The sequence below is a fragment of the Ammospiza nelsoni genome, chromosome 12 (assembly GCF_027579445.1).
Source record: "Ammospiza nelsoni isolate bAmmNel1 chromosome 12, bAmmNel1.pri, whole genome shotgun sequence".
NCBI lineage: Eukaryota > Metazoa > Chordata > Aves > Passeriformes > Passerellidae > Ammospiza > Ammospiza nelsoni.
The window spans coordinates 12,044,940-12,065,976 of record NC_080644.1 but is presented as its reverse complement, the minus strand read 5'-3'; the positions used below and the strand labels follow the sequence as shown (position 1 = coordinate 12,065,976).

Below are 21,037 nucleotides of genomic sequence, written 5' to 3'. Positions count from 1 at the left end.
TGCATCCCTTCTGCAGCATCCACAGGGATCCTGTGCTGTGACTCAGGGTGGGGGAGAGGTGGGCTCTGATGCTGCTCTCAGCTGCCTGTCCTCAGGGGGGATGCTGAGCCCCTGTCCCGTCCCACCCTCCCCAGACAGAGGAATAAAGAGCATCCTCTGCTGCTCCACAGGCAGATTTCCATGCCAGCCCCGTTGCCATGGAAACTCTCCTGCCTGAGTGGCTGCTAATTAAGATTCCCACAGTGCCACCCTGCTCCCAGCCCAGCGCTTGGCACAGGGCACAGGCAGGCCCCCAGCCCCCCAGCAGGCATGGGGGGGCTCTGCCAGCCCACGGGGTGCCCAGGGCTCCCACCTGGGCGATGTGGCACTTGAGCTCAGCACGCTCCATCTCCCAGGCAGCCTTGGCCTTGGTGAACTGCTGCTGCAGCTCGCTGGCACCGCGCCGCTCCTCCCGCAGCTCCGTGCACAGCTCCTTCAGGGTCACCTTCATGTCTGCCAGAGTCTTGATGCACTCGTTGGGCTGCAGGAGAACAGGGGTGAGCACAGGCAGCACGAGGGGACGCAGCAGGGTGGGACTCTGTGGGAGCTGTCCTCTCTGCATCCCAGCCCTGCAGGCTGCTGCCAAGGTGAGGGACAGGGGAAGCCACCAGGGCAGGGGACCATCCCCACCCAGCCATGCATCCCGAGAGGAGCCACCAGCCCATGCCATACAGCCACAGCAGGGCCTGATCCTACCCTGATCCACCCCCTGGGCTCATGGGGACCCTGCTCACCGTGTTGGGAGTCCAGGTGTCCCCAGCACACATCTTGTTGTCTGCCTGTTGCTGTGGGGCTAGCTCCTCCTCTTCCAGCAGCAGGTACAGCTCCTTCATGCTGTTCACCTGTGGGTGACACCGTGGCTGGGGTGATATGGGGACCCACTGCCCCTGGGCAGGATGGGGGACACCCAAACAGCCCTGGGCAGGGCAAACAGGCATGAGGGACACACCCAACAGTGTGGTCTCCCCTCCATAACAGCCCACTGTACCTCCAGAAAGTCCTCGCCCTCATTGTGCACCACCTTGCCCTGGCGCCAGCGCTTGAGGAACCACTTGAGCTTCATGAAGAGCAGGAGGAAGCTCTGCCTGAACTGCTGGGACTCCTGCACCAGCAGGTTCTTCTCCTGGCTCCAGAACTTCTGCTCCAGCCGCCTCTGCAGGTTGAGGCTCTGCAGCTCAAACTCCCGCCGCAGCAGTGCTTTCTGGTGGTCCTCCTTCAGCTGGGGAGAGACAAGTGGCTCCAGGTCAAGCACTGGTGGCAACCATGTGATGCTTCCCACCCAGGGTCTGGGCTGAGTCTGGTGCCAGCCCCATATCCCCATCTGGGGGAGCTTCACCACTCTGGGAGCATGCTGGGGACGGGGGAAGCTCTGCATGGCTCCATGTGCAAGGAGGAATGTGCTCAGCCTTGAAAATGGGATATGAGCCTGGTGCCAGCCCCATATCCCCATCTGGTGAAGCTGCACCACTCTGGAGCTTGCTGGGGACAGCAGGGCCATGGGGGAAGCCCTGCATGGCTCCATGTGCAAGGAGTGTGCTCAGCCTTGAAAATGGGACATGCTGTGTGTGCTCCCAGTGACACCCAGGTCCCCAAGTGGGTCATAGGGCTGAGGCTGGAGGTGGCACTGCCATGGGTTGGGGACAGCTGTCTCCCAGGGGCTGAGGCTGTTCCTTACTCACCTGGCAGATCTTCTGTGAGAAGTTGTCCACCTCGTCCTTCCTCAGCTGCCTCTCCTGTGAGAGCTGCTCCTGCAGCCCCCGCAGGCTCTCGTTGGCCTCAGACAGCACCAGCTGCAGCTCCTTCATCTGTAACAGCCCCAGAAGGGGATGGCAAAGCTGCCCTGCACTTCCCCATGTCCCTCCCTGACCTTGTGCCCAGCTCCCCAAAGCCTGTCCCACAGCCCTGCGGCCGAGGGGACACGGCTCCCAGGCTGTGCCATACCTCGGTGGCGTAGGAGTCGTTCTCCTCAGCCCGGCAGGGTTTGTAGCTCCGGGCGTGGGTGGGGTCCGTGTCCTTGGCGTGGGGGATGCGGAAAGGGTCGGCGTCCCTAAAATCAGGCTGCTGCATGCGTGGGCAAGTTAATGAGAACAAACCAAAAGAGCGGGAAGGGAGAAAAAAAAACAAAACAGAAAACAAAACAATGGGTCTCCGAAACAGTAAAGAACTACAAGACAACAAAAAGGATGAGGAGGAGAAGGAGCTTCATCACCATGGCGGGAGACAATGCGGAAACCAAAAGGAAACACAGGATGAGGAGACACGTGGCCTGGATTGTTTGGGGAAAGGGGAAAAAAGAGAGAAAGAGGGAAAAAATGTGCAAACACCAGTTACGGTGCCATGCAGTGACTGGGGGAGACTGGGACCTCGGGCTGGGGGGACCACATGCAGAACAATAGGACTCTGAACAAGGGAGTGTGCTCCAGAAAGGGGCTTGTGCCTGCAGCCCCCACCACCACTGACACCCCTGGCACGAGCTGGGACCCCTGAGGACAGTGGGACAGCAAGGCATGAGCTGCTCTGCACTGCTCCTAAGGTGTTCTCCCCTGGATGCAGATTTGCTCTGAAGCCTTTGCTCTCCAAATTACCCTGCCTGGGTGTTTCTGGGGATGGAGGATTCCTCCAAGTGGGGTCCCTGCAATTTGGGCTGCTTTCGGAGGCTGCAGGCTGCTCTCCTCCCACCCCTAGCTCATCCCCAACAAGTAAAGAACTTCTGAAACACAATGTTGGGCTAAGCCAGGGAGAGCAGCCAAAACATCAGTCCCTGCTAAGGTGGGATTGCACCAGAGAGCCCCTGGTCACAGACAGGGCAGCCTTGGCACAACCAGCCTGTGCCAGGATGCCCACTGCCTCCTGCCCTGGGCACACTCTGTTGGAGCAGAGTCCTACCTTGTCCCCGGTGCCACTGGCATGCAGTGAGGTGTTAGTTTGGATTTTGCTCTGGAGAGGCAGGAGGGAGGTTACAGTGGGGATCAGGGTTTGCTCCGTTAAAGCAGGAGGAAACGTGGTGGCAAATAAAGCGGCAGCTGCTGTGAGGGATGTGGGAAGAAGCCATACCTGGAAGTCAGAGACATGCTCTTTGGTGACATCGTGGCTGCTGGGGCTGGAGAAGGGGAACGAGTCTGTGTGCTCCTTGAAGCCACCGGTGAGGTGGTCCACCTTCCTCACGAAGCAGCCCAGGTCCTGCTGGAGCACGCCCAGCCTCATCAGCAGCACGTTCATCAGCTTGGCATCGCTGGGGCTGTCACCACCGCTGCCCACCGCCTCGCCCAGCAGCACCCCCGCACACTCATTGTCCAAGCACGCCTTCAGCCCCGCGGTGAACCCATTGGCATCCGAAATCAACACGTCGATCGCTTTACTGACCAGCGTCGCCTGGTCCCGGATGCCCAGCAAGGTCTCCAGGTCCTTGGGCTTGAGCAGTTTGGCAGGGCCATCGGGCACCTTCCCGGTGCCCAGCCCCCTGTCCTGCCCGTCGGCCTCGCTGCTGCCCACACCGTCCCTCCAGCCGGCGGTGGGCACGCACTGCGCCGAGTCGCCGGCCTCGGCATCGGTCTCCAGCATGGGCCGGGTGCTCTGGCAGGAGGCCAGGTCGCAGCGCTGCAGGTTGGAGAGCAGCACCCTGTTCTCGTACTGCAGCTTCTTCACCTTGCCGCTGAGCTCGCTGATCTGCACCTTGGCCGTGGCCAGCTCCTCCTGCGAGGGCTCGCTGACCACCGAGCAGCTGTCCTCCGACAGCGTCACGTCCAGCTCGTGCTCCGACTTGTACTTGCTCAGCTCGTTCAGGAGCAGCTTGTTCTGGTCCTCCAGCTCCAGCAGCGAGCGCCTCAGCAGCTCGGCCTCCTCCTCCACGAACTGCAGGTGCCGCCGCAGCTCGGCCACCGTGTCCCCCGCGTCCCCGGAGACGCCCGCCAGGAACCGCGCGTCCTGCCCCGGCAGCTCCCTGTCCCCCTGGCACTTCATGTCGTCCATCTCCGCCCGCAGCCCGCGGTTCTCCACCTCCAGCTCCACTATCCTCCTGCTCAGGATGTTGGCTTCCTCCTCCACCAGCTTGAGGTGGACCTTCAGTTCGGCCTCGCGGGAATGGGGGGAGTCAGCCAGCTCCTCCACGGACAGGGAGCTGTCCAGGTCACCATAGAGGGACCTGTACTTCAGCAGCTCCTCCTTCATGCCGTCGTTCTCCTTGGCCAGCTTGGTCAGCTTCTTGCACATCAGGGCTGATTCCTCCTTGGCAAAATGCAGCTGGCACTTCAGGTCTGCGCTGTCCTCCTGGGGACCCAGAGGGGGTGGGTGTTAGAAAGATGCTCTCAGGAGCCATGGTGATTCCCAGAGAGCCCTGGGGACATGCCACCTGTCACAGACATCCTTTATGAAAAATCCTTTCCTTAGGATTTTTCCTCCTGAGAAGCTGAGAGGCCTCAGGAACTAAATGTAAACAATGATTATGTGCTGCTGTGGAATGCAACAGGTAAATCTTTGATTGACCCATGCTGGATGTTTGTAATTAATGGCCAATCACAGTCAGTTGGCTCAGACAGAGAGCTGAGCCACAAACCTTTGTTATCATTCTTTGCTATTCTATTCTTATCTAGCCTTCAGATGAAACCTTTTCTTCTATTCTTTTAGTATAGTTTTAATGTAATATATATGATAAAATAATAAATCAAGCCTTCTGAAACATGGAGTCAGATTCTTGTCTCTTCCCTCACCCAAGAACCCCTGTGAACACGGTCACAGCCACCCTCCCATGCCAGTCATCCCAGGGAAGCTGCTGGCTCTGCTCCTGGAGGAGAAAAAGCTTTGAGATCCATCCTGGAGACTTTCAGGGCGAGCCTGGAGATGGGACAGGATGCCCTGGATGAGGAGACCTGTGGGTCTTGCCCCAAGAAGGACACTGAGCCATCAGCAGGGATGTAAAGACCAAGTCCAGCCTGATCCACAACAGGGCAGAGGGGAAGGGAAAGATCTCAGGACTCCACAGGGTTTTTAAGGCTTTCTCCCCAAAACTGCTACTGAAATGCCCTCATCAGGGCTCTGCTTCTCTCACTCAGCCCCCACTCTCATCACAGGGCAGAGAAGCTGCTGAAAACCTCTCAAAGTCCCAACCCCCAGCCTTGCTGCCACCACCTTGCCAGGGCACTGAAAACCCAGGCAAAGCCTCACCGTTCCCTTCCCAAGTCCCTCTGCTTCCCAGGACTGTTTCTCCATGTGTTCTGTTTTTATTCAGCAGTTAGGCTCTTGGCTGCCTGCCCAGCCAGACCGTTTCTCTGCTCTGGGAGCTTTTTGGATGGAGGGCCAGGATTTCCTGACGTCCAGCTCGCAGCTTCCCGTGCCCTGGGGTCACCTGAGTGCTCTGAGCTGTGTTGTGGTCACTGCCAGGAGGGGACTGGCTGGGCAGTGCCCCTCACCTCACTGCACCCACTGCAGCTGGGCAGTGCTGGGGGTGGCTGCTGGCCCTGGTACCCCTCTGCCTGGCTGAACTCACCCCATTTCCCCCTTCCTTGGCTGGAAAAAACAAGCTGTCCCCTTCTTTGGGTGCTCTGCACCCCCAGCCACACCCATGCTCACCCCAAACTCCACAGCAGTATTTACTCTGCTGATTTCCTGCACTGCTCATAACAAGGCCAGGGGTGATGCAAAGGGGGGTCCCATGAGTTTGGGGTGCCATTTATACCCTAAATGTCCTGCAGTAACCACAGGAACCACCCTGCTGCACTTCCATGCTTGTGCACTGGGACACGACCTCACTAAGGAGCATTAAAGCTGTGCCCCCCTAATTAGGTGAGGAGATTAGGGGAGGGCTGCTGTGGGCAGGGCAGACATGACCTCAGTTCCTGTTTTTCCAGGGAAAAAAAAAAAAAACAGCAACCCAGTGTGTCCCTCTATGGCATCAGCAAAGAGACACACACAGGTCCCCAAAACCACCTGGAGTGCTCCTGGGGTCTGGGGATACCTCAGTGTTGAGTCTGTCCCCACCCAGCTCCATTTTTGGGGAGTGCTGAAGCTCAGCCAGCACAGCCAGGCAGGAAAGGGGCCCAGGAAGCCACAGATGAGTCACAGTATCTGTGCCACAGGGCCACCAGCCACAGCTGAGCAGGGACAAGGAGCCCATGGCAGCCACATCCAGGGGCATCTGCAGCCACCTGGGGAAGCCCAGAGTTCCTGGAACACTGGTCCAAGCAGAACTGGGGCCACCCTGACCCCAAGCTGAAGGGTCTTAGCTCCATAGGGAAGCAGAGGGGCTGGGGTTGTTTCCTGCCCCAGGATGAGGCAGATGAGGGGCTCGGCCTCAGGAAGGGAGAGATGGAGGAGCTCCCTCAGCTCAGGGCAGAGCTGGCTGTAAGTGCTCTCTGGGGAATTGAGGGGAAGGATGCTGGGACCATCAGCTGGCCAGAAAGGGCTCTGAAGAATGGAGTTAAAGGGAGGTGATAAATAAAGACTGGAAGGGAAAGTCTTTGAGGGCCTGGGGGTCTCTGTCCTGTGGCTGCACAGAAGGGCCTGTGCCAAGAAGGACACAGATCACCCAAACCCCTTGGGCTGCTCAGGGCTCCTGCTGGCAGACACTCAGCACCATGCCAGGAGTGTATTTCCATGATCTGCCTCCATGTCCCAGCTTTGGGGGAGCAGATCTGTTCCCCAAAATAAACCCTTCAGGTCTGTTGCCTTTGAAAGAGGATTTCTCCTCTTGCCTTTCTATCCCTGCAACAGCAGCTCTGCCTCTCCAAGCCCTGGTAACAGCATTAGTGAGTCACAGCAGCTCAGCTCAACAGCAAGTGACAGCTCAAATCCTGCTGCCACTGGCAAATCCCCTGAGAGGGCAGGAGTGCTGTGGCCTCCAGCCATCCCCACAGGGACCCTCTGCTCCCCCAGACCCTGTGAAGCTCCCAGGGCACCCTCAAGCACAGCTGGAGGGACACAGGCTGCAAGAGCCACAGGAGCAGGAGCAGCTTTGCAATGTCAAAGCCAAACTCCTTCAGCTCCTTACACAGGGAAAGGGTTAAAGGCACTGCTGCTCCATTGATAAATGAAACAAGGGAGCGAGTGAGGACAAAGAGGATGGCCCAGCACATCAATCCCTCCCTTATGCAGGGGCTCTGAGAGGCAGGAAAGCTCTGCAAAGCCCTGCAAGGGGGGGATGGCACTGCCATGCCCGGATTTGCTCCAGGTCTGGGCTCAGTGTCCAGCTGGCACCATGAGCTGGGGATTGGGGGTCACTGTGGCATGCCCTGGGTGCTCAGGTGATACCCTGGGTGCTCAGGTGATACCCTGGGGGCTCAGGTGATACCCTTGGATGCTCAGGTACTGATACCTGCACTGATGGCTTCTTCTCAGTCTTGCCCAAGGAGCGAGAGCTCCGCTTCTTCAGGGAGTTCTGCAGGAAGAACAGAGAGTTATGATGGCCCTGCACCCCAGCAGTGACAGACAGACAGATTCAGTGTGCATGGACATTGGTGCTGACATTCCCAGGTGCTCCTGGACCCCAGGAGAACACCCTGGCCCTGGTGTTCCCTTTCCTTTGAGGCAGCTGGACTGGCAAGCATGCATCATATGAGGTTTGGTCAGAAATTCCCCCTGCAGGCAAAGGAGCAGTGCAAAAGCAGGAGTGAGCAGGAAATGAGCCATGGAGAGTGGAGAGGCTGAGTCACTGTCCCTGTCAGGGCTGGATGCAGTAGGGAATCCAGCCCCCAGGCCAAGGGACAGCTCTCAGGACATTCCAGTGTGGGAGCAGCAGATGATGACATTCCCCATCACCTCCCCAAGCAAGGGAAATGTGCTTCTCCCTCAGCAGCATGATGCTGACTCTGCTCTCAAGGTCACAAGGGGACACAAAGGACAATGTCCAGGCTAGTGAGGACAGCTGGGAGGTGGGGAGAGCAGCAGAGCAATAAGGCTGACCAAAAACATGGTCAAAATGGAGATGCCCAGAGCAGAGCCAGTTATCTGGGAAAAGACCCTCAAGAACAACCACAGAGCCTCCCATGAGTGCTGGCTGATCCATGCAGCTGCCCTGGACCTCTTTCCAAGCTGGTGCTGAGGCCCCCAGCCAGAGAAAGCAGCTGTGACATGTAAGCTGCTGCCTGTGCCAAGGTGCAGGGCTCCAGGCTTTCCTATTAAGGCCACGACCATGCCTGGAGCTGCTGGAGCTGCAGAGCCTCTCCCAGGGGCTGCTGGTGCCACATCACATCCCTCACCCCCACCCTGCTGGGGACTGCAGCTGGCAAAGGGCAGCTCCAAGGAGCCCCAGGCACAGCACCCTGGGGCAGATGTGGCTGTCACTGCTCCACCCTGGGAGCAGCCTCAGGGTGCCCTCAAAGCCAAGCTTGGTGTGGCAGGCTTGGCATGGGGTACCCAGATTGATCCCACTTTTTCTGACCTCTTCAGGAGACAGGAGAGGGGAAAATGCCTGTGCCTCTGGGAATGATCCCCTAAAATTATCCAATTATGGGAGAAACCTCGGGGAAGGGAGGGATAATCAGCCCCGAGGGGTGAGTGCAGCCCTGCACAGCCCCTGGCTCTGGCTGCTAACAAGCTCTGCCAGGCTCTGTGCCCTGCAGCAGCAGGGAGGAGGAGGGCTTTTAGCTCACTTTCTCTCATGTTTGCCTAATTAGCACTCTGCAATCAGCCAGTAACCCCAACGCCCTTGCTAGCCTGGGGGTGTGCCATGCTGAGCTTGGGGACCATCTCTGAGCCAGCAGTGTCCCCAGGGCTCAGGCAGCTGCAGGAGGGGCTGTGTCCCACCCCAGCCCCTTCAGCAGTGCCTGCCTCTCAGAGCTCCCCACAGAACCATTTTCCCTGCCTGTTTTCCTGAGCTCCAGCCCAGCTCCCACTGCTGCCATTTGTTATTCAGTCCAGCTCCCAGCTGCAGGGAAACCCATTTCACGGCTGTTAGCAGGGCTGTGCAAGACACCAGAGTGGGGGATGCTGCTGAGTGTCACCAGCACGGCCATGGCTGACAGGGATGGCTGCAGCTGGATCCTGCAGCCTCCCAGGAGCTGGGCTTTTAGCAGGGATGGCCCCAGAGATGCCGAGCTGCCTGTGCAGGAAGCACAGTGGGGGAAGTGAGAGCCTTCCCTTGGCTGTGCCTCCTCCTCCACACTGCCCTGAGGCTCAGCCAGAGCCATCCCGAGGCTCCCCGGGGACCAAAGGCATCCTGGGCAGTAGGGAAGTGGGTTACAAGGGCTGCAGTGGATCTCAAGTCCATGCTGTCACCAGGATGCCTTTCCTGTCACTGAGATTGACACAGATCCCAGCCACAAGCTGGTTCCAAACAGAGCATGGCATGGAGTGCCCTGGACCTGGGCATGTGGGTACATTTGTGGCTGCCCAGGGCACAGAGGGGATTGTGCACCCACCCAGCTCCACAGCAGCACTGGGACACTGCTGGCACCTGCAGGATGCAGCCAGCACCAGGCTCTCTGCCAGGGACAGGGACCCCACACATCATTTGGAGCTTTGCCCAGATGGAATTGGGCACGGCCCAGGGAGCTGGGCTGAGCAAGTGGCCAGGGACATATAAAGTGTCCCCAGAGCAGTGGGGAAGTCCCAGAGGCCCCCCTGGCTGGGGCAGAGCCAGCAGGGTGGGATGGAGCACGCCGAGGGCAGGTGCTGCTTGGGTTTCACAAGCATCTGTAGCACGGTTTGGGTTTCAGTGACTCAGGCAGGGCTGGGGGATCCCATGATGCAGGGCCAGGACACCTGCTATGAGCAGAGCCCTGGGGACACCTCCTGGTCCCACTCACCTCTCTGAGCTTGTCCATCTCGTTCTGCACCACCTGCTTGGCCAGCTCTGTCTCGATGAGCCGCTGGCGCAGCTCCTCGTTCTCCTCCTCCAGCCGGATCCTCTTCTTCTCCACCACCTCCAGCTCATTGTGGAGCCTCACTGAGACGTCCTTGGCCACCTGGGGACACAGCAGGGCTCTCCTCAGACTGGGCACAGTGTGCAGGGGGCTGAGACTCCAGCTCCTGGGCACCCACAGTCCTCATGAGGAGATCACCAGGCAGTTACTGAGACCCTCAGGGGGAGATACTGGTGCTTGTGTCTGTCCCTGCTGTGACTGCTCTTGTTCCTTCATCAGCTGCAAGGCTGCCCTGCATCCCCATCCCCTGGCCAAATCCTGCCTTCCCCAGCCCTAGCATGATGCTGGGAGACATTAATCACCTTTTTCCCATACCACAAAGCTGGAGAAGCCCCCAGCAGGCTGGAAGAGCTGGTAGGCAGCAGCAGAGCAGGCAGCCTGTCACTGCAGGCAGCAGCTGTGCTGGCCAGGAGAAAGAGGAGCTGCTGCATCACATTACAGAAAAAGCAGCAGCTGCCCCAGGGTAAAGAGTGCCTACATCCCCCCCAGAGCTCCTCCTTTCCAGATCCCTGCACAGCAGCACTCCCCAGCACAAAGGGAGCTTAATAACACAAAACATTCACTCCTGCATTTGCAGGACAGCAAAACTTGTCCCAAATGCCACTGCTCTCCTGCACAGCCTGGGATATGAGCACTGTGGAGGCAGCAGCAAGCCCTGCTGCAGGATCTCAGGCCATGGGGCTGGGCTCTGCTCCCCTGAGGATGGGCTGTGCTTTCTTTCCCAGAAAGGGAGAAGCTGGAGGGGGTGTTTCTGGCAGCAGCCACCCAAGCTGGGGGGGAGCTGATGGGTGGTTTGGGGAGGGGATTGGGGCCCCAGCAGGGATGGGCAGCGAGGAGGGTTCACAGCCCAGCACTTGTGGCACGTCTTGGCTCCAGGACTGGCTGTTTTCTGCTCAAAAAACAAAGCCAGTCCTCGAGCTGTTGCACATCCATCCCGAGCTGTCTCTGAGTGCCACCGCACCCCCTCTTGGCAGCAGGCTCGCTGGTGAGAGCCCTCAGCAAACACTCACCAGGCTCCTGGAGGGCGAAGTAACGTCACCCTGCAGAAATCCTCCTGTCCCTGCCCCAGCCCCGCATGCCACCATGCCTGGGGCTCTGCAAGGTTTTCCTGAAGGCCGAGAGAAGCAGCTCCCAAGCCTGCAGGGTCCTGGTCCCCACCCTCCATCCTGCAGTGGTGGCCCCATCACATCCCCACAGGAGCAGGACAAGGGAGCTCAGCCCCAGGGCACAGGGCTGGGCTGGGCTCCAGCCTGCACAGGATGAGCCTCACATATTTCAGGCAGTTTCAGGCACATTCTCAGGCAGTGCTGGCCCTCTCCATCACCAGGACCCCCTCAGACCTTTGAGCTGAAAGCACTGCTCCCCACTTCCCACATCAACACCTCTAGCAGGGAATTATAACGCCTCCAACCAAACTGCACATCCTCACAAACTGCACATCCTCACAGAGCTCCCTGCGCCCTGACATCCCCTGCCCACAACTCATCAAAACCCCCTTGTGGAGGGTGTCTGGGTGGGGAGGAGCCCTCCCAGGCTGACCTTGACGTCCTGCTCGAGGCTGTGGATGAGCTCTCCGTCCACCTGGCCGGTCTGTGCCACGCGCAGGCTGCGGCGCTCGGCCTTGCGCAGCCGGTACTGCAGGATGCGGCACGTCTTGCTGGCCTGGTCCAGCTGCTGCCTCAGCTCCTGCAGCTGGTACACGTCCTCCTCCATGTAGACATCCCGCATCTCCAGCATCTCAGCGCGCAGCTCCTCAATCTCATCCTGCAGGGAGATGGCGGGTTAGACCATGCAGCTTGCTCTGCTTGCTTTTTGCCTGTGACACCTCACTATGGCTCTCCATCCTCCATCCATCCATCCATCCATCCATCCATCCATCCATCCATCATCCATCATCCATCCATCCATCCATCTATCTATCCATTCATACTCCATCCACCATCCATCCATGGATCCATCATCCATCCATCCATCCCTCCATCCATCATCCATCCATCCATCCATCCATCATCCATCCATCCATCCATCCCCCATCCCTGCATCCATCCATCCATCCATCCATCCATCCATCCATCCCTCCATCCATCATCCATCCATCCATCCATCCATCCATCCATCCATCCATCATCCATCCATCCATCCTCTCCTCCATCCCTCTATCTATCCATTCATACTCCATTCATCATCCATCCATCCCCCATCCATCCATCCATCCATCCATCCATCCATCCATCCATCCATCCATCCATCCATCCCTCCATCATCCATACATACCTCCATCCATCCATCCATCCCCCATCCATCCATCCATCCATCCATCCATCCATGAGCCATTTTCACAGGTCTCCAAGCCCCTGGCCAAGCCCAGTCCTTGCAGAGCAGGCTCAGAGCCAGCTGGATGCTGTCACCCAGGGGTGAGCCAGTCACGCGGGGGGGAACAGCCAACAAAAGCGCCTGAGAGTCTTTGTGGTAAAAGAAAGAGGAAGGTGGGGGAGGGAGAGGAGCTGCAGGAGCAGCTCAGGCAGCAGCCACAGGGAGAAAAAATTAGGTTATGTTTGGAAAAGATGTGTCAGGGAGGCAGGCGAGGGAAGGAGGAGACGGCAGGCGAGGACAGCTCTTAGGGGAGGCAATGTGGGGACACGAACCAGATGCCACCAGTGCTGGGGACCAGAGGCTGCCTCTTGTTTTGCCACCAAGCAGCAGTCCTTGGGCTGGGTCCCTGTTCCACTTCTTCCCAGCCTCATCGGCTCTCCCAGTGAGCTCCTCCAGCACAGCAGAGCCTCTGGCACAGAGCAGTTGCATCAGTGCCACAGCAGGGCCAAGGGTGACATCCTGCTGGCACCAACACTGACCCAGAGCCTCCTCTGGGGATGTGGCACACGACTGCTGTGGGGTCCCCAGTGCCACCTCCTCATCCAGAACTGGACTGTGGTCATGGGGATGCTCAAGGACTGTCCCGTGGTCCCTGGGGACTGACCAAGCTCTGTCCATGTCACCATGAACATGGTGCCAGCCCAAATCCCCCAGGCAAACACTCCACTCACCACACCAGCTGTCCTCCTTGACCAGACCCAGTGGGACCAGGGATCCCTCCAGAGAGGGATCAAGCATCTGCTGTCCTGCCAAAACCCCTGCCACTAAAGACTCCTGACACTGCCAATGCCACTGCCACTTGAGAGTGGCTCACACTGCCACTCTGCACTGTGGCACGGTCAGGGAGGGAACAAAAGGATGTGGCACAGGATTGGGGATTCTCAGCCCTGATTCCCCCTGGGCAGAGGGGATAGAGGACTGTCCCCTCATTGCTGTGACAGTGCCCTAAGCCTGAGATGGCAGCTCTGTGCTGGCTCTGCCAGGCGCTGGCACAGTGGCTGCCACACTCGCCCTGCCTGACAAAGCCCCAGCTGCAAGAACTGCCCTAAAGGAGCAGCCAAGCCTGGGGAAAGGGCCTGCAGCTGCAGGGACGAGTCACAGTCGCTCACTGTTGGCTTTAAACACTTTGTAACAAAGAAAGAACCTCAATTAGACAATCCCGGATTATCTCCTGGCCTGGGAGCCCGGTGGCACCACGGCCACCAGGGTTCTGCCACCCTCTGCTGCTCTGCTTCCACTCAGGGGGTCCTGAGAACAGATCTGCCTCTGTTCTGTCAGAACACAAACAGCCCCGAGGCTCTGAGATGAGCACAGGGGGTCCTGGGGACAGACAGGCTGCTCAGGGACAGCCAGGGACTGTGAAGGGATGTGAAGGGGCATCACTGCAGACATGTCTGAGAAAACCTCCTGGACAGGTGTGAAACCGCCCAGGGACAAACCACACGTTCCTGCAAGGGCTGGCATGCACCATGGGGTGACAAACTCGATGGGAATCCCCCACCAGCACTGCCACCTCCTCACCCTGGCAGGGCCACAGCAAAACCCCCATAAAGCAAACCAGGAGAGCTGATTTGTGGCATGTATTCCTTGTAGAGCTTTTGTAAATAAAAAGGCATTATGGATTGCAGGTGAGCAGGCACACTGCAGTGGGTGAGGAAAACCCTTCCTTTCACCACCAAGGAATCGTGGCTTGCATACAACTGCAGTCCCCCTTCAGTGCTCACCATTCCAGCTCTCACTTGCCATGTGGCTTTCCCAGGCAGCAGCTGAGCAGGGCAGGGAGCAGGGACCTTGGAAAAAACCCAACCACATCTTGCATTTGCTGGAAGAAAGCCTGGCCTTGCCCTGCTAAGAGCTCCTGCTTGTTTATGCTCTGGGTTGTAGCAACCGTTATTTTAGGGGGGAGGCTGAGTCCAGCCTGGGCAAAGCCTGGAAATGCAGCCAGGGAGTGGGGCTGGGGGGATCTGCAGCACAGCAGTGCCTGTCTTTGCTCCAGCTGCAGGAATTCACCCACATCCACAACCTGATAAATCCTCTGAGTGCATGCAGCAGGCATCCACAGCCTGCCCCAGTTTGCCCCACGGAGATAGAGCATGCTGCTAAGCCACAGTAAAGGGATTAGGATTGGAGAGTGGAAAAATGCCAGGGAGAGAGCTTGGAGGACAGAGCTGATCTGCTAAGGCAGCACATGGGGTGCACTGGGGTTCCCTCACAGCTTCAGGGGTCTGTGATGGCCACAGAGACTCACCCTTTGCACATTTTCTGGAATTGATACCTAACCCAGCAAAAACTCAAAAAAAATTGGATTAAGGTGAGAGCAGAACGAGGAGAGGGGAGGAACCCCACAGAAACATCCCAAATTCAGGGGTGGCATTGAGCACTGTAAGTGATGTTAAATGAAGTGTGACATGGTGACAGGTGGGCAACACTGAGGAGGAGACAAATTACTTCTCTCCACCACAAATACCCCTGGGACTGCCCTGCTGCTCCATCACCCTGTAAACAACAGAATGCCCATCCCTATGGGAGTCACAGCCTCCCAGCACCCATGGGCTGCTCCCCTGCTTGTCCTCCAGGATCACCCAGCACTGCACCCTGCTCACCCCATCTCTGCAGCAGCAAAGATTTCACAGGGTTTTCAAATTCAAAGATTTTTTTTTACACCAGAAATTTCCTGTCTCGGAAAAAACGCTGGGAAGCTGCAGTCCAGAGAGACTCGTTTGAACGCCCCAGGGATTGTGTGCAGAAGCAAACAGCCCATTTCGTGGCTGCAGGAGCCAGGTTATGCTCAGTGGAGGAGCTCAAGAGACAACCTACCTTCATCCTCCTCTGCACAAACCTCAGAGACACTGTCTGTCCCTGGGGAGATTATTAAGGAAGCTAAGGAGCGGAAAGGTGGGATGCAAAGTGCCTGTTTGCAGCTCAGGAGAAAGAAACCATGCATTTTTAGGGCAGGAGGAGGCAACAGCTGTGTCCACACATGCACTTGAAGGACATCAGCTCTTTCAGGAAGGGCTGAGCTTTGGGGTGATGACCCTGAGCAGTGACAGGGCAGGAGAGGGACCAGTGGAGATGGCAGAGCACACCTCAGAGTGCAGACCACACCAGAAGCAGAATTAAACCTTCAGATCTCCTACCCAAGCCTGACTTTGGCTCCTGCAAGGATGCAGCAAGCTCTGAGCAGAGAGAGGGCACACACTGAGTAACCCAGCAGGACCTGCTATCTCCAAGGAGCAGAAAACAGCAAGGGACACACAACAGCCTCATGCATTGCAGCCATGGCTGGCTGTGCCTGGCTGATAATGGCAACCTTGGCAGGCAGGGCTGAGCTTTAGGGTGATAACCCTGAGCAGAAGGACCAGTGGAGATGGCAGAGCACACCTCAGAGTGCAGACCACACCAGAAGCAGAAGTAAACCCTCAGATCTCCTACCCAAGGGGAGTTACACGCTGGCTTTGGCTCCTGCAAGGATGCAGCAAGCTCTGAGCAGAGGGGGCACACACTGAGCAACCCAGCAGGACCTGCTATCTCCAAGGAGCAGAAAACAGCAAGGGACACACAACAGCCTCATACAGCTCACCCACTGCTGGCTGTGGCAACCTTGGCAAGCACAACCAAGCAGCAGCAGCCTGCCCATGGAGGATGGGCAGCATTTTGGGGGGCACACCCTGCAGTTTCCCCCCAAACCTCAGCAGAGGAGGAGGAAGGGTGGGAGCAGGCTGGCTGTGAGGCAGAGGAGCCTTTGTGCAGAGCTGGCTGTGCTGGCAGGGCTGTGCCTGCGGCTGGCCCCGTGCAAAGATGGGGATTACAGTGCAGGAGAGCAACAAGCACGGCTCCCTCCCAGATTACAGCACAAAAGCAGCAGCTTTCAATTAACTCTGAGCAGGCAGCCCGGCAGGCAGTACAGGGAATTATGCCTGAATTTGCTAGGGGGGGGGAAAAAAAGAAAATCCAGAGGAGATTTTTAAAGGAAACTGCCCAGGGTGCTTAGGTATGGGAGATGCAAAGGGAATGCAGGAAATGCAGCACACCACAAGCCCATGGCAGGGTGCAGTGGGTGAAAGGATGGGCAAGGCACACCCATGTCACACACAGGGGTTTCTCTGGGTGCATTAACAGCAGCTCTGACAGCAAACACTGGCCATCCATGTCGTGCTGGAGCTCAGTGCAGCAGCCTGTGTATTCATCCCTGCCCCTGGCTGGCATGGCAGCTCCCCCTTGGTATAGGGAGTGAGGGAAAAAATCAACATTTCTCAGCTTTACACCTGCCCCCATAAATTACCAGGCAAACAGCCGGGGGCTCTCTGCAGCCCATCCCATGTTGTGCAGCATCCAAAAAGGCAAGGGGCTGCAAAAGCCCTTCCAGGGTGGCTGCTCGACAGAACTCTGCTCCCCAGCTCTGCAGGTGGCTACTGGGGCTCCCAGGCAGGGCAGGGACTCAGTGCCAACCAGGCTGCCCAGACACAGCCTCCAGTAACCCTGTGGGGGCTCTCATAGAGCCCTTGCTGGTGGCATGACCACCTTGGGGTAAACAAGGCACCCAGCCACATTAAATGTCTCTCCACAGAGCTGGGAAATGCATGTGAGCCCCAGGGGATGTGGGATGACTCAGGGAGGGAGCAGGAGGGGGACAGCAGCAGGAAAGGGCACTCAGCTCCCAGGGTTACATGGCTCTTGCCTAAACCCCTTCCTCTGGAGAGGAGAGGAGAGGAGAGGAGAGGAGAGGAGAGGAGAGGAGAGGAGAGGAGAGGAGAGGAGAGGAGAGGAGAGGAGAGGAGAGGAGAGGAGAGGAGAGGAGAGGAGAGGAGAGGAGAGGAGAGGAGAGGGAGAGGCTTTGCAGGCATCCCCTCCCTTGCTCCAAACCCTCCCGTGCCCACTCTTTGTCTGCCTGTCCCTCTGCAGCTGCTGCCGTATCACATCTCACATTTTCCAGCCTGCTGAGCAGGGCTGGGAGCTGCTCTCCATCACACAGCTCAGCAACAGCGAGCTGGGGCAAGGACACCGAGCCACCTCCTCCCTCCCTCCCCAGGCTGCCTCTGAAAACAGCCCTTTTTGGGGAAACACTCAGAATAACCCCTCCAGGGGGGTCACAGCAGGTGCAGAGAGCTGAGAGCAGCGGCAAGAGGAGATCCCAGCACAGCCAGAGCAGGAGGATGAAAGCAGAGCCTTGCACAAATGTGGGGTGCACAGAGAAATGGGTGAAATGTGCTTAAACAAGTGGGTTTTATATGGCAGCTGAGGGAGGATGGGACGTGAGCTGGCACTGCTGGAGCTCTGCTGGGAAGCTCCCAAGCCCAGCGTGCATCACACGGGTGTAGTAGCACCACACACGTCTGGCTCGTGCCACAACGTCACCAGAGCCCTCCCTTCCCACCCCCAAAAATCCTCATCTCGCTCCAAATACGCACTGGTGCTGATGAATACGTGAGAAAAATATTCATCTGCAGCTTTTTGGGTGAGTCCTAGGATATAAGTCACCTGGGATAAGTCTGATTCATCCACACCCGAGATGGGCAGTGCCAATCCCTCGGGTTAGGGCTTAATTTTTGTTTTTAATCCTGAAATGCCTGAATTTTTAGCACAGATGGCACAAGCCAGCACTCTGCTGCAGCCCAGCCCAGTTTCCTGCTCCTTGCTGGAGAAACTAGGCAAATCTTCCAACATTTTTTGGAGCATGAGAGGTGTGTGCTCTGGGCTTCTGCCCAGCTGGAGCCAGGGCAGCACCCCAGCCACCTCCTGCTCCAGAGTTAGCAGAAGTGAGCTACAGCATGGAAACACGGATATAAGCAGGATGCACATGTCCATGGCAAAGAAGGGATGATGCCAGCATCCCCATGGCCATTCCTGGTGCATGCCTCCAGCAGTGCTGCCCTCTCCCACTGCCCCTGGCCAGGGGGTTTCAGCTGCCAGCCCTCAGGACAGGTAAATCACTCACTCCCTGCTGGCCTGCAGCTTGCCAGGAAGGAGATCACGTGGCAATGGAGGAAGCAGGAATGGCAGCACTCGTTCTTGGAAGCCCAGGGGCCTCATCTGTATTTTTCCAGCCCCCAGTAAATCAAAGCCTTTAAGCTGTTGCTGCTAATTCTGGCAGGAGTTGGGACAGCAGCCGTGCACTGGGGCTTTGCTGATGGACAAAGGGCCTGATTGAGCATCACCCAGTGTATCACCCAGTGCCCACCTCGGGGCTGGCATCCTGACACTTCCACAAACTTGGGCAGCAGCAGAGGAGAGCTGGCCTGACTTGCAGCCTGCAGCACCCAAAGAGCAGCTGGGGAGCCCTGGTACCCAGCCCTGAGCTTGCCAGCAGCTGACTGCCCCAACAGCTCAGCCACAGCTCCACCAGGAAGGAGAGCAGAGGGCACCAAATCCCTGCAGCCACCCCAGGACGTGGCACCTCGTGGGTGCTGGTGCCCACCAGGCTGGTGTGTGATGATGGCTCAGTGTCCCTGTCCCCTCACAGCACGTCTGCCCCTATGAACCAGGCAGACCTGGAAAATGGCCCCAGGGAGCACAGGAAGCAGCGGGAAGAAGAGAGCTGGAAAATGTCCCCAGGGCCTGGCAGCAGCAGGGGTAGCAGCAGGGAGCCATGCCCACTGCCAGGCCATGCCCAGCTGCACGGGGTCAGGTTATGCCACACTGTGTCCCAGGCTGAGCACATCCATGCCCTGCTGAGCTGTGCCAGCCCAGGCTGTGCCAAGCCTTGCCATGCCAAGCTGGGTCCATGCTAGGCTTGGCTGTGCTGCACCCAGTGTGCTGTGCCAGGGCAAGCCATGCCCAGCTGGGTCACGCCTGGCTAACCTGGCCCACGTTGTGCCAAGGCTGCCCTGTGCCAAGCCATGCCATGGAACACTGAGCTGAGCAGTGCCACACCACGCTGGACCATGCTGTGCCAAGCTGAGCTCTGCTCTAAGTGCAGCATGGCCATGCCAGGCTTGGACAAGCCAGGCCCTACATCCAGTCATGCTACACTGTGCCAAGTCAAGCCGAGGCACAGCGTGGCAGGCCAGCATTCCCTGGCTGTGCCATGCTCAGGGATGCCATGCTGGGCTGAGCCATGCCAGGCTGAGCTGAGCTGTGCCCTGTGCCCAGCCATGCCCTGGCATGCTGAACTGCACCAGGCTGGACCCGAGGATGCTGTGCCACATGGAGCTACACCTTGGGATGCAGTGCCATGCCACGTCATGCCATTGCCAGGGATGCTGTGTCATGCTGAGCCATGCTGAGCCATGCTGTGCCATGCCATGCCGTGCTGTGCCATGCCATTACCACTGCCAGGGAAGCTGTGCCACGCTGCACCGTGCACAGGGATGCCACGCTGTGATAACCACGGATGCTCTACTGTGCTAAGGGATGCTGCACCATGCTGACCCCTGCCCTGGGATTCCACCCCATGCCATGCTAAGGCCAGGGCTGCTGCACCATGCTGAGCCATGCCCTCAGATGCCCGGCAAAGCTCTGGCGACTTTAAACAACGCTATAGCCAGGGGATGCTCACCCTGACTGACCCGTGCCCTGGGATGCCATGCTGTACCACTAATGCCCAGGGATACCGTGCCACACCGAGCCGTGCCAGGGATGCCGCTGCACACCGAGCTGTGCCACGGATGCCACGCCGAGCCGTGACAGGGATATGACTGCACACAGAGACGTGGCAGGGATGCCACCCCGAGCTGTGACAGGGATGCCACCCCGAGCCGTGCCCACCTTGAGATAGTCGTTCTCGGAGCGCAAGTCCTCCAGCTCGCGGAGCAGCCCGTCGGTGCCGGCGTCCAGCATCTCCTCGGTGAGGTCGGAGAAGGCGAGCGAGGTGCTGAGCTGCAGGCGGCTGCTGGCCACGGAGGCGGCCGAGGGCTCCTCGGGCAGCGGCGACGCCTCTCCGGCCGAGGGCGGCGGCGGCGGGGCGCTGCCCGGGGACTCGCCATCGCTGCCGCTCAGCCCCAGCTCCAGCGACAGCAGCTTCGCCTCCTCCGAGGCGCTGCAGTCCGACACCTCCGAGCTGCTGTCGGTCAGCCCCGAGCCCGGCCCGGGCGCGGCGGGCACCGAGCGGGGTCCCGAGCCGCTCCTCCTGGCCGCGGGGGTCGCCGTGTCGGCTCCGTGCCGCCGGCCCTTGGGCCGCACCGCGCCGCGCCCCGCCGGCCCCTTGCCGCCGGCCCGGGCCCCCGGCGGGCCCCGCTTGTCGGCTCGCCCGTCCTTGCTGCCGCCCGGGCGCCGCGGGTGCGGGTGCGGGTGCGCGCCGCTCGCCGCCAGCCGCGGGGCCGCGCCCGGGTGTCCCCCGCCGCCGCCGCGCCGGCTCTTGGCCAGCGACCAGCCCGGCACCTCCTTGGGGCGGGCGGGCGACGGCGCCCGCTGCGGCTTCTTCTTCCTCTCGGGGTGCGGCGGCGGCGGCGGCGGCGCGGGGGGACCCGGCTGTGCTGCCGGCGCGGCCTCCATGTCCCGCTGGGCTGCGCTGGGCTCGGCCCCGGCTGCGGCTGCGGCCCCGGCCCGGCCCCGGCCCCGGCTCCGCCCGCCGCCGCCGGGCGGGGACGAGCGCGGGCGGCGAACAAAAGGCGGCGGAGGGAGTGTGGGGGGAGGCGGGGGGCGGCCGTGCTGGCGGCAACAGCGACCCCTCCGCCCGCCCGGAGCCGCACCAGCCCACCCTGCCCCGGTGGATGGGGCATCCCCGGTGGGTAGAGCATCCCCGGGGTGAGGGGTGCCCCGCGGGTGTCTTCAGCAAAGAGTGTCTTTGGGGAGCCGTGACATGGCAGGCGGAGCATCCCTGGGGACAGGGTCCC

The 21,037-nt window shown here is 59.2% G+C and overlaps 1 protein-coding gene across 1 annotated transcript in view; it reads right to left on the bottom strand.

Moving 5' to 3' along the window:
- Nucleotides 1-20,188, bottom strand: part of MTCL2 (microtubule crosslinking factor 2) — a 30,000-nt gene extending 9,812 nt beyond the window's left edge. The window contains exons 1-10 of the mRNA XM_059480957.1: nucleotides 19,971-20,188; nucleotides 11,433-11,657; nucleotides 9,777-9,935; nucleotides 7,346-7,408; nucleotides 3,094-4,305; nucleotides 1,981-2,100; nucleotides 1,719-1,844; nucleotides 1,028-1,258; nucleotides 774-881; nucleotides 353-520 (exon numbers count right to left, since the gene is read on the bottom strand). Of these exons, the coding sequence (XP_059336940.1) occupies nucleotides 353-520; nucleotides 774-881; nucleotides 1,028-1,258; nucleotides 1,719-1,844; nucleotides 1,981-2,100; nucleotides 3,094-4,305; nucleotides 7,346-7,408; nucleotides 9,777-9,935; nucleotides 11,433-11,657; nucleotides 19,971-20,042 (2,484 nt within the window). The 5' untranslated portion in view covers nucleotides 20,043-20,188. The remainder of the gene's footprint in view (nucleotides 1-352; nucleotides 521-773; nucleotides 882-1,027; nucleotides 1,259-1,718; nucleotides 1,845-1,980; nucleotides 2,101-3,093; nucleotides 4,306-7,345; nucleotides 7,409-9,776; nucleotides 9,936-11,432; nucleotides 11,658-19,970) is intronic.
- Nucleotides 20,189-21,037: the final 849 nt, after the last annotated feature.